The sequence below is a fragment of the Chamaea fasciata genome, unplaced genomic scaffold, assembly GCF_029207755.1.
Source record: "Chamaea fasciata isolate MVZ Bird 193981 ecotype frontalis unplaced genomic scaffold, bChaFas1.0.hap1 SCAF_7, whole genome shotgun sequence".
NCBI lineage: Eukaryota > Metazoa > Chordata > Aves > Passeriformes > Sylviidae > Chamaea > Chamaea fasciata.
The window spans coordinates 50543244-50556946 of NW_027094092.1; the positions used below are offsets into that span (position 1 = coordinate 50543244).

A 13703-nucleotide genomic window follows, 5' to 3' on the forward strand; every position below is an offset into this window, starting at 1 on the left:
ATAATTTTTTTTTTAAATCAAAATTATTCTGAATCAAAATTCTTCCTTCTCTTCCACTGCAAATTCAACAAACAACCTGTGTTTCATATTATGGTAACCAAATGTTTCAATCTGACACACAGATACCAAATAAAGCCCTTCCATTTTGGAACTGCTAATATTTACCACACAACCTTAAAGCTACCAGATACATTATATTGCTAATAATTACATGATCACATATTTTCTCGCAGTAGAGTTTTTTCATATTGGCTGTTTTTATTCTAGAAGAACTGTTCAGGATTTCTGTCAATGTATTAACTGCGTGCTAATGAAGCTCTTAAATGATTATATTATGCTCATTTTCTAATAGTCTTTCTACAACAGCTTATTGGTCTTCAAAGCTGTCTCCCACCTACAAAATGGGAATGAAAAGACACAATTTTGAATGTTTACCTTTTAACAGTTAACTAACTCTGTGTGTGTCTATACTCCTTATCTGATTATTAAAAAATCCCTTACAATTATCATAATTTGGGGATTTTTTAATTTCCACTGGAAAACAGGTATTGCAAACACTTCATTCTGAGACGAAATGACCAATTCTTTAAAAGAAGAAACATGAATAAGTAAGAGATTAAATAGGTATTGCAAATACCTCTTTTTCAGGCAAATTTTTTTTTCAGTTCTTTAAAAGGGACATGAAAGAAGAGACTAAATAGTTAGAAAACATGGAATAAAGAGATACATCAGTGGGTAGAGTACTTTGGTGGTTAGGTAAAGAGTACAGGCAACACAGAGGAAAAAAAGATTGATTAAAAATTCATAGAACTATCAGTAGTCATCTAAAATAATACTCAATTTTATCAATAATGTTATTCTCAAGTACACAGAGATTCAGTATGTAATGTTTCAGAACAGCATAAGCAGTTAAAAGGGGGAAAAGGGTTGAGCATTTCAGAGCTCTGCAGATACATTCCAAACACTATTTTCTAATCTAAGTCACATGTTCACATGCTCACCTTTATCTCTCTTGTTGCTTTCAAACCAAATCCCTCCTCTTCAAAGTTAGCTATTTCAAAACCCTCTGTGGATGCTCCGTTTTCAGTTGCCCACTTTATCAATTCAGGGAAATAGTCATCTCTTTTTCCATCAAAGACAACAGACAAACCTATATACACAATTTATTGAAAAACAAATGCAGAAATAAGAGGATCCAGAAAGATAAAAAACTTCAATACAGAGGCTCACACAAAACGCTATCTGCTATTTCACAGCAGTGCTACTTTGAAGTAGCTGAGTCAGAACTGGTCTTTGTTAAATGTTACTCAATACTATATAAATGTCATGGCCAATTTTCATCAAATTCCATATTGTGCCGAATTGGCTTACTAGTCATCTTAAAAATGCAACTGCCCAAACTGAGCAGTAATGAAACATGGAATTCTCTTCTTCTTTCCCTTTTAATAAAGGCAAAAATATTTCCAATGTCAATATCAATGATAAATGCAATCATCACAACATGTTGATACAGACAAGGAAGAATTTGAGAGGCAAGCTGTAATTTCATTAATTCAGCACTGCAACTGATGATAAGCAGATCTTGAGTTGCCTCTTTCACATACAAGGCAGTTAGCCTTTTCCTGTAGCATATGGATCTACTAAAATATCTAAGGATAGATCTATGGATAGATCTAAAATATCTAAGGATCATCCTCCTGACATCACAGAGCCCATCCAAATTTTTACACTTTGCTTCTCCAACAGCATGTGGTTCACCAGTGAAATCACAAGCTTCATTCATTTCCTCAGTTTTCCTCTTTACTGTGAATTCATTTGAATCTCTATAATAGTTCCTGGATATACTTAGGCAGCTCCTTTTGTACCTCTTCGTCTCTCTGTGTTCTCCTCAACCCAAACTCTAGAGTCAGATCACTTTAAAAGTGTCCAAAAGCCCCTAGAATGCTCAGGCCATTTCATGAGTGACAAAATGTCATCAGCAAGATGCTTTACATCCAAAGATATTTTGGCTACGCACAGGGAATAAAACACATTTTGAGATTTAAATTATTTTAGGGAAGTAGCATTAGTATATTTAAAATAGCCCCCTCCTGCCTCCAAATTTTGTATTTGAAGGCCCAGAACTAATCAAATCTGTAGTTAACTTAAAATTGCAACTATAATTTAAAACTTTCATCTTTGATGATGCAGTATAAAAATTTATTAAGTATTTACAAAGTACTTTTTGAAACATAATGACCCCACAAACCTGGTGAGACTAGTTGAATAGTTTCTACAGAACTTGATAGGTGTTTATACTGTCCAAGACTTTGCTCCTTTGATTTCCAACTTTTGCTACTGTAGAAGACTACTGAAAGCTTTAACATCCAGCTTGTACTTCAGACCATTCTTTAAGCATCTCTGAAATTCTACTTCTATTCCTCATATACAATGTGGATCAATATTTCCCAAATTTTTCCTAATTAAAAAGAAAACCAGCTCCTTTAAGTTATAAGCACCATTGGGGAATAAATTGGTTTTATATGGACCAAAATATAGCTGTACTGATGAAAACCTATATTGAAAAGTAGCTTTATTTAAGATTTTTCTCATGAGTCAAACAAGGAAAATTTTAGAAATTAAAAATACTCAGTTTCCAAATTAAGAGTTTTCTATATTGAAGATCATTCTAATTCACATTTTGCAACCCTACATTCTAGTCAAGGAAAGCACAAAGTATAATACTCTTGGCAATATATATTAATATGTACATCTCAGAGCTCCCAACAGGAACTTCCTCTGCTAACTATCTAAAGCCTTTATTAAGTTAGCAAACTCTGTAGTATTAACTACTATGTTCCACTAAAAATAGTCTTGAAAGATGCCACACCATTGCTACTCACTATGTATGAAAGAATGTTACATGGAAAGACAATTGTATGTCAATAGCAGTGTGGTTAGTAGGTTTTGTATCTTCCAAAGAAAAAAATATGCTCTATTATGATGATACTTTGAAAATTCTACCATCTCTGCCAGCAGCATCTTCCCCATGGATAGTTTAATCTTTCTGGCGCAGAAGAAAGACACAGCAAAGGGGCCAAACCCCAATGCCAACTCTGCTCTTATTAACCTGAATTGTGACTTACTTTAATACATATATTACATCATAAAAACCTGGACACGTACAAAAAGTTTATAGAAGTTATGGCACAGTTAAAAAATAAACCAAGTTCATGTCTATACAACTACAGAATGCAGTCACTCAAACAGCATCATTTATTCTTCCATACACTATCTGTCAAAAACTGATGTTCAGAGGTTTGTTAAGTCCTTTCATGAAGTAAGGTTTTTACGCATCAGTCAAAATATATTAAAAGGGAAATTTCAAGCCTCTAAAGAATTTGCTTTATCCAGTAACACCATGAACTAGTCAAGCTCCATTTATATGTAGTCTGGCTTTCTTGCTGTTACTGTATAAATACCAGAGAAGAAAGAATTGTTTAGGACTTTTTCAGGTATGTCCAGCCCAAATCTACTCATTGCGTGTTTAAAAAGTTACTTCTCAGTCATTAAAATACATCAGTCATAAAAGAGGTTAGTTTTACTTAAACTTATATGAAGAGCATTTTTTAGACTGTGCCTCCAAATATAACAAAATTAATATTAAAAATAGTGTCATCAACAGCAAGATGTTACAGAGCGTAACAGAAGAAAACTGATCTAGGATGAAAAATACGCATACCTTAAACTTTGGAAAACTGGTAATAAATAAATTAATTTAACAAAATTAACCATGATATAATAATAATTTCTTTATTTTGATTATGTGTTTCATTTAGAGCAGACAGACTTATTAGCTGATATATTTATTTGTGCATTTACATATTTTTGTCATCCCTTGATGTCATGATGTTGTATTGCTGAAACTGTTTTAACATCCACTAAAGTCTTGATGTAAAACAGTTACAAATTTAAATTCAGAATGTTCAGATTTATAGAGGCAGAGCTGCAGATCATGCAATCAAGGAACCAAGGCGGCCTATTATTCTCTAAGGATTTTTACTTCTAGTCCTTCAGATTGTGATGAGAAAACAGTTTCAAGCTCCTTTTTCTACTTATCAGGCAGAATTCTCACAGGATCATCTGTCTGCGATAATTTAGAATTCTGGGTATTAAAATGGCTAATGCCAGTGGTGAAGCCCACCTGAACATTTCAGAAACACTTGCAAGTGTTTCACATTTACCTTTTTGCTTTTTGCGGATTTTCTCCACAAGCGAACGGATCTGTACATATTCTTCCCACTCCTTACCAGGACCTGGGGGAGGACTACTGCATTCTGGAAATAAAAATGGTTTCTTTAATTAAGTACATAACATATATATATATATATATATATATATATATATATATATATATATATATATGCACACACACATATACACATATATTTTAACCTCAGAATTATGGTTTCAAAGTAACTTAACAGAATCCCAGTACTATTTGCCCTTCAAATATATTTACATGGCAAATAAAAAAATCTCCACTGTTATAAACATCCCATTATATGACAGGTAATTAATTTAGACTTTTGAAATCTTCATAGTATAACTTCTTTTATTTTTAATATTCTTTCAGATATAAGAAATAGTAAATGTCTAAAAAGCTTGGAAGAAAAAAAAAAAAAGGTAAACAACCAGGCCATTAAGTAAATAATATCTCAGATAAGACAAACAACAAAAAAAGTGTCTGTTTTCAATAATACAAGCAAAGCTCTCTGTTTACATTAGCCTGCTTACCACCACTGTTGCTGTAATGAAAGCAGTTAATAATAGCACAGAGCATACCTTAATTAATTGAGAAATTTGCTGGTACATACATTTGACCTGCCTAGTCAATACTGTTTTCATAGATGCACAAGAGGGACAAGGAAAGGAACACAAAGCCATGCTTTAGCTTTAGATTACATCCACAGTGTCTCTGCCAATATTCTAAATGTCAATGTGTGGATTTCTTGATCTAAGCTATGTAAATCCAAGTGGACAGCTGAAGATTACCTTGCTCAACTGATTTGAAAAATCTTAGCATTGAATAAAATATGGAAGCTTGACAAAAAGAACAGCTGATACTTGTCTTTGCTTAGCAAATTAGATCTACATTTTATTTTTGGTAGCAAAGCAGAGGCCAATTGTAGCATAAGCATCAAACTGCTTTGCCAACTCCTTGTCTCCTCTTCATGGGCAATGCAAAGAAGAATTTTAATTTTTTCTAGGCAACATTTAGATGTGTCCAGAATATGAAAATCTGGACTTGTGTTTCAAAAAGAACTGTATCACAGCACAGTTACTAATGACTGTAGAAAAAGTCAAAAGTATTTTAGCACCATTGTATGAAATTATGCTCAGCTTCTCATATTTACTAGAAATAATGGATGAGTTCCAAGTTCCTCAACAAGTGAAACAATCTTTGGTCTATGCACAAGATCGAAGCACTCCAAAAAGATTCCAAACAGCAACAAGAAGAAAAAATTTATCTAAGCAACAAAAATATCTGTGCAGTTGAACTGAGTTGTATTACTGCTTCCCACAGCTAATTTCCCTACTCTAGAAACAGTTCAAAGTACTGTTCAAGTGATAAATGGAAAAGTGTAGTTCTTCAAGTTTACAAAAAACCCATTTTTGACAAAGCTTCAATGCCAAGTTATATAGTTGTTTAAAAGTCTAACCTCACCCAGTATTTATGCTTATATTCAGATGAAAAGCCAAATGCTGCCACAAATATGGTCTGCCCAATAAATATGCACTTAAATAAGCAATAATGATATATATTAACAGAGATAGTTTAGTATGTATCTCAGAGTAACTATCTTAAGCAGTCTAAAATAGCAAGCTTGGCCACTTTAGAGAAAAAATACAACTCATTGGCCTCAGCAAGAAAATGTTTTTGAGTGGTTTGCACACCATCCCTTTTCCCAGAGAGGTATAAAAACAAAACTTACTTTGCAATAACTCATTACTTAAATTCAACATTTCCTTTGGAGATACTGTCGCTGTGGCTCCTGTACTTGACTTCTGAGTTTTTACTCGGCTCTTCTTCCCCATCTTCCAACTAAAACAGATTAAGAAGCACACTGTCACCAATTACCATGAAACAAAATATAAAAAGTATGAATGAACAAGATCTTCTTTAACTAGTCACATAAAAAAGAAAAGAATGAGAAATTATTTCTCACACATATATATGTGCAAGTATTATTTGCATGGCCTCAATGTAAGAGCCGAACAGTGCAATCTGAAGCAGTATCTCATGTAGTTGCACATTAATTACTTCAGGGTAATTAGAAACTAGAAATCTTAGAGACAAAAAGAAAAATTATCTGAATCACATGAAAATTCATTAGTTGTGAACAAATATTATGGATTCCAAAGTATTCAGCCTATAGAAAACCAGGTTATTTTATCTCATCAGCTGCATGGCCAATAGCAGCCGAATTAGTATTTTGACTGTACGTTACACAGTAATTCAAAATGAATTGAAAATTAAGTATTTTCTTTGGAAAGAAAAACAAAATACCATCTGTATATCTTTGCTGCAGCTTCTTGTGATTCAAGGCAACTAGTTAAAGAACACTTATTTTCAGTTCCCAAAGTAAATGGAACATCATCTTAGGCTGATATTCCAATATTCAGCGCCCCTTGTTCTCATGCAGGCCTTAAATCACACAACACCTCTTGGAACAGCAGTACAGTGAGGTGTGAAATATCCAGGGAATTTCTCACATGCACTGGGAGCAATTTCTGATGCTGGCACTGAACAGGCTTCTAGGGGAGGCCTTGTGCAGAATCTGGTACTTATGAATAAGGAAGAACTGCTCACGCATAGGACAGCCAGCTGCCTTGGATGCAGTAATTGTGAAATTGTAGTGTAAGTCTTGAGAAAAGAAAGGAAGGAAGAAAGTGGACTAAAGACTCTGGACTCACTGCAGTAGACAGAGCTGGCAGCTGCTCAGGGAATGGTAAGCAGAATGACCTTGGAGGCTACAAACGAGTCCATGACAGCCAGTCATCTTCCTGAACTCTCATCTCTGAGCACAAAACAAGCCTTCCCAATATGAAAGAAAATCAGCAGGCTCAGCAGGATGCCAGCTGACTGCACACAGGACTCCTCACTGACAGAGCTCAAATGAAACAGAAACATAGGTAAAGCGGAAGTGGGGACAGGCAATTGGAGGAGAATATAGATGCACTGTCTGGGCCAGCCAAGGATGAAGGAGGGAGGCCAAAGCTTTTCTGGAGCTGATATTGAAGATGAATGTGAAAGGCAAGAATAAAAGCTTTTACCATGAGAAGAAGACACTCTGGGGAAAGTGTAATTCAGCTGCTAAATCAGGAAGCTACCTAGTGATGAAAGGTACAGAAAAAGTTGAGATACCTGACACTTCGGGCATGGTTGCAGGGAGGGCTGCTATCAGGTTTACCATGTTTCTGCATCTAGTAGCGAAGTTTGAGGGAGAGGAGCTACCAAGTCAAAAAGCTATGTAGGTAAGTTGGACCTATGCAAGTACACAGGATCAGATGGGAAACATCCAAAGTACTGAAAAAGGTAGTTGATGTCTCTGGGAGGCTGCTAGCTACCATCTCTGAAAAGTCATGGTAATTGCTGATGATAAGGTGGAGGCAGGAGAGAGTAAATGATCCAGAAAACTAAAAAGTAGCGAGTCTCAACTCATTTGCTGTACAAAATGTAGAATGAGTTCTAAAAAGAAGTTATTTCCAGGTATGATGGACACATGTGACTGGGATCAGAAAACAGACTTTTAAAAGCAAACCCTGCACTTTCTTAAGCAGAAGAGTAAGTGGCTTCATAGACCAGGGAGAATTGATGGTTGCCAGTGCTTTGACTTATGCAAGGTTTTTAACACTATCTTCCATATCACCCCAGTTGTCCAACTGAAGCGACATGGACTGAATAGGCAGGAAAAAAATTCCTTGAATAATGAAGTCCAAAGAGTTTTGGTCCATAAGCCTTTATGTCAAGTGATTAGGTGCAGTATTTCTCAGTAGACAACACTGGCCAACATTACCAGGTTTGGATGCTAGGACAGAATGGATCCTCAGCACACTTACAGAAGATATAAAATGGGAAAAGCAGCCAACATGTTGAAGGGCAGGACCAGCATCCAGAAGGATCTCAGCTAACTGGAGGAAGAAGCCAGAAGTGACTTTGTTAAGTTATACAAACACAAAGATCAAGTATCTTGCATTTGGGAAGGAAAAGATCATATACAGCACCACAGCTGCAGACTGGACCAGCAGCAGCTCTGCAGGAAAGGATTTGGAGACTCTGGGAGACTGCAAGTTCAACAAAGGCCAGCACCTATAAACCAGTGAAAACCAATTGCAGTTTGAGCTGCATAAGCAGCAGGTCAAGAGAAGCAATTATTCCCCTCTACTTGCACTGGTGAGGCCACATGTCCAGTACTGCAGCTTTAGGCCACACAGAGCAGGAGGTACTTGCAAACTGGAGCACATCCAGGGGAAGGCCACTAAAAGGGCTAACAAGTAAAATGAAAGACATCATTTTTTCAGTCTGGAGATGAAAAGGAGTCTGCTACTGCCTTCATCAATGTGATAGGGAATTATACAACAGGTGAAGGCAGATTCTTCTCTCTGTTGTATAATTGCTATTGCTGTTGAAAACACAGCAAAAACTCAACAGGCAACAGAAACACAATGCCTCAAAGGAAATTCCACATAGACATAAGCAAACTCCTCACCCTGAGGATGGTTAAGCACTGAACAGGATGGAGATTTAACAGCATCTCCAAGCAACCTTGGAGAATTCAAAAAATTGACTTGGTAAGGCCCTAAGCAACCTGATTCAACTTTGAAGCTAAAGCAGAAAATGGAGCCTCTCAATCTACAGATCTAAAAAACATCCAGATGGGGTTTTTTCCTACAATTTCCCATGTTATTGCAACTGAAGTCTTCATGTCTATAAGTAGTCTATACAGTAAATAATATCTCCCTGTATAGCATAGAAGATTCTATGCCCAGTTACTTTGCAGTGAGATGGGAGAGAGACACTCATGCCCACAATGTTAGACATCTGAAAGATGTCAAACATCTGCCTAAATCAAAGAAGCTCAAAACTGACTGAAAAGCAACCCGTCATAAAAGGGAAAAAAGTAAGGCAAAACTATAAGGTGTTTTCCAAAGGGAAGGCAAAGAAACTGAGTCTTTCATTTTCTGACATTAAACATAGTGCAAGAACAAGACTAACTCTGAGTAGACAGAAACTCTGAAGTCCTGAGGAAAATCCACATCCCCTGATTTTAGCACTCTCTGACAAATAGATGTCAGAGGCTCAAACAACGCACCTGTGCTGCTTAATTTTATCAGCCCCCCTTGAGTTGCATCACTTACTTTCCCAATACAGTTTCTACCATGAAAAGCCCACACATGCAGCTGGTAAGGAGAGATCCCAGAAATTCAATGTGAGAACCACTGCCTGATCACATCTTGTGATGTTTGTGAATGAACACTGGACATCCTCTGGAAAGGTGCTGCTCTACCACAAATACTGACATTTGATATGAGATTTCTTAATATTTTTCAGCTCAGGTGATGGGGGCAATAACACTCATTATGAAACCCATGTTGAATTTATAATAGCACTCACTGGAAATAAGATCAATATAAAAGGTCAACCTGCATAATGTAGTGTGAGACAAAGAATAACAATACCAACAAAAAATGAACTTAGAGTTTATTTTCATGGTCTTCCCATGATACAGTCTTTCCTTCTGGTTTATTTTTTTTTCTTTACCCCCCAGCAGTCTTCTCATGGTACATCCTTCTCAAAGACTTTATCTGCATAGCACCTATTCACTTGAGTGCTCCCCTGTCCTATATGTCATCCCGATACATTTATTTTAGACTCTAATGCTCTTAAGAAAAATCAAGTCAAGTGGGTCTGCAATGGATCCAACAGCAAGACTGGAGATGGAGTCCAAAATCGTAAGAGCAAGAACATCATCAGAAAATCAAGGCACTCACACACTGTGTATTTAATGATAAAAGTTATAAATTTTGACCTATAGTTTATATCAAGATACAAGTATTAAGATATAGAGGCTGAAAAAATGAAATTATTTTGCAGGATTTTGTTTTCTCATTTTCAAGAACGAAGCAAGCTAATTGGTCAATAAATTGGGAAAAAGCGTATTAGCAAATGTTCTGTATACACAGCTACCAATATACTGCAGGCTTTTTTCTTTCCATGATTTTTTTAAAGTTGTAATGAGAGGAATAATCTGCTCGAAATATAAACATCCATCAGTAATTTATGAGAAAGAAAAAACCAAAGACAACTGTGCACATATTATACATGGAGACATGAAAAGTGCCACCACTGATTGAGAACAATAGAGTGATACATGAAGCTGTTTAAATATGGTACACAGTCAGCATTAATTTTTGAATTTTTGCTTGTATGAAACACGTTAGTAGCAAGAATCCATTATTCCAATGAAAGTATTGCCAAGAATTATGTATAAAGATAAAGCTGATTTCAGAGGATGTGAACTTCAGCTTCTCAAATACGAGGAAAAGGAAAATTTGAACAATGCTTTGTATTTGTATTACCATCATAGATGAATATTGTTTCAGAGGCCAAAACCAAAAAACTAGCGGAAATCTGGTCTACACAAGTAATAAATTCAAGGCTAATACAAGATATGTCTCAGCTACTACTGATGTTCAAATAACACACAGCAAACATACAATAGAATAACCAAGTTCATTGAACACAACTCCTAAGATTGATGGCACCATAATCAGAAATGCATTTTTCAGTACGCTGCTACCAGCATATGAATATGAAATAAGTTCTGTAAGTATTTCTGCTCTCTCCTTTGATACATGCATCCTGTCTAACTATTGCTTCTTAGTCATCAGAATTTCTAGAGAAAATATTCTGCATGCATGATTAAATTAGCAAGTCTCTCTCCCACAAAAAAAAAAAAAAACAACAAACAAACAAATAACCCAACAAAACCATCAGACTGATATCTTGAGATACCTGGTTATGGAAATGTTTCCTTTTAAGGAATCCTCTACCTTGATCAAAACTGTACTTTTTGATCCAATTCCCAATCAGAAAAACAGGTTTCTGCTTCCTGCATACTTATCTTCATTCACTGTTCAGTTACATGAAACAGATATAACTATTTAAACCTAATGCATTTGACAGCTGTATTGTTTAGTAAGAGCCATAATTTGAAAGGATTTGCTGCTATACATAGCTGTCTAGAAAATGTATTCCAAATACCAGCACAGTGAAGTCTATGTACCATTAAAAAGTCACACATTATTTCTTATAAAGTATATAATCTAAAAATAGATTATTAATGTTTTTTTTCAAAACATCTGAAATCTAACAGAACACTTCATCCAATTTCACGTTTGGGAAAAAAGTTTAGTTCAGGAGTGCTCTGCTGTATTCAACCAGATGGGTTATAATGATAGCAGGACACCCAATATGGAGAAAGTAAGTGTGCTTCCTTTGTTAAACTACCTTTTGTCAGTTCAAGAAATTTTAGAGTTCAAGATTTTAGAGTTATATTTCAATTAAAAAAAAAAAAAGTCCCAGAATTCCAAGAAATATTTGTAACTTCAGGGGAAAAAAACCCAGTATATTTTTCATTTTAAATAAAATTTCAGACAAAAAGTATCTTTCTTAATGACTAAAACTATTGTTTAGAAAGAAACAAAGTATCAAAGTATGAACCCTTTTTTAGGCAGAGCAATGAAAAGAAGGGGTGTTTGCCAGTACCTGCATGACAACAGAAGTTAAAAAAACATATTAAAAATATATATATAAAATATAGCTGCACTACCTGGGGAGAAACAAAAAATCCTTCAGATGAACCACAAACTTTATGAATGTCTGAAGAAGCAGCACACATTTCACTGGAAAAGTGATTTGGGTATTTTTCTTTTTTGAGTTTGGCTTTCTGGCTGTATTCTGGTGAATAGCTTTTAAGTACTATGTCATGTTTTCTTTCAAATGAACATTGTTGAAAATTCCTGAAAGCATTCTCCAGTGAGCAAGTGCACTGACAGCAATGATGAATAAGCTTAGTAATACAGAACAGAGCCACATTTCCAAATATAGTGTATCAGCTGGCTTGACAAAAAGAATCATGCCAAAACTGGCAGTGAGGGGTGTAAATGATCCATCTCTAATACAGCTATCAAAGAGCACTTGTGTTGGGTCAGACTTTGAACTGGTTTCCACACCACACACAAAAATAATATTTTAATGAGCTGTAAAGTATGCCTCCTCTTGACTTACAGCTTTAAAAAGTAAGCATGTTCACCTAACAGCTTTAGAAGGTAACCAAGAGAAGTCCACACAAAACCCCGAAAGTACTAAAGAACGGCCACCAAGTGCCAAGTGAATGGATTTTTGTTGTTCTATTTAAAAAAAACAACCATGACTGCTTTAGCATTTTATTTAATACTTATGGTAATAGAGAATTCGACTTCATCACAGGACCACATTTCCTTATGGAAGCAATGCCGAGCTTGCATGATTAAAATACAGATCTTTCCAAATAATAGGTCAGAAAAAAAATCCATTTAAACATTAACAAAGCCCTCAGCTTTTCACATACACATGACAACCAAGAAGCTCACTGCAGCACTCCATAGAGCTACAGTCGGGTTTAATAGCAAAAAAAAATTTAAAAGATCATTAAGCATTGTAAAGACACCTACCTTTCCCTCTCTCTAACTGGGTAAAAATACAAGTTTGCAACCTTTGTTACAAAATTGTGAATGTAATCATTGTGCTAAGTAAACACTATGTTAATTTTTAACTGTGCTGGTTTTAAAAAAATTATCCTACATGATGCAAACTACATGGAGCCTGATTTCTTCTGGATCCGTATCTTGCTTTCTTTTCCAGTGGCCTCAGAATCCCTGCAGTGCTCTGTCACCCTCCTTGTCTCTTCTGGGATCCACGGTGCTTTCTGTTCTCTCCCCACATGACCACACAAGCCAGGCAGCATCTCCTTTTGCAGGTTTCAGTGTAACTGCGCATGTTGGGCAAAACCACCAGCACGTGTGGTCACCACCTGACAAACAGGCCAAGCAGGTGAACAATTCTCAACACAGCTTTTCCTCTAGCAAGCAGGTCTAATTCTGTTAGAGTATTCCCACTCCACCAAAGTTCATTGAAAACATCCAACAAGCTGATGGGTGAAGCAGGACAAACTGAGCAGCAGAGAGAACTGACAAGCCTTATTCGCTTCAGCTATTACTTTTTACTTTACAGAGCAGTAAACCAGCTACCTGAAAATTTGCCAGACTCTACCAACCAAGTCAGGAATTCTTACAGCAAGAGTTACCTCTCCAAGTTGAACTTCACTTCAAGGACTCAGTACATTTCCATGCAGTATCTTAACACTGCATCCTCTTTAATTCAGATCCTTGTAGATGCTAATTACATTATGTTCTCATAATTACATAATAGTTACCACTCCATGCATTTACTTGGCACATATGGGCACAGATGGCAGAGGGGTGCACATCTAAAATCTGTATTAGACGGATACACGCAGGTAAACAAGGCCAGACAAGAAGATAAGGGAATTCTCAAGCCATGCCAAGAGTAAGGGGAGGTAAGTAATGTAGGTGGCTGTGGGATATGTTCCTTGGCT

General features: G+C 36.0%; 1 protein-coding gene across 3 annotated transcripts in view; it reads right to left on the minus strand.

Moving 5' to 3' along the window:
- SETD3 (SET domain containing 3, actin N3(tau)-histidine methyltransferase) overlaps nt 1-13703 on the minus strand; it is a 62081-nt gene that overhangs the window by 32309 nt on the left and 16069 nt on the right. For all 3 annotated transcript variants that reach the window (XM_066188773.1, XM_066188774.1, XM_066188775.1), the window contains 3 exons: nt 5976-6085; nt 4224-4316; nt 1002-1150 (listed from right to left, as the gene is read on the minus strand). In XM_066188773.1, coding sequence (XP_066044870.1) covers nt 1002-1150; nt 4224-4316; nt 5976-6078 — 345 coding nt within the window. In that variant the 5' untranslated portion in view covers nt 6079-6085. The remainder of the gene's footprint in view (nt 1-1001; nt 1151-4223; nt 4317-5975; nt 6086-13703) is intronic.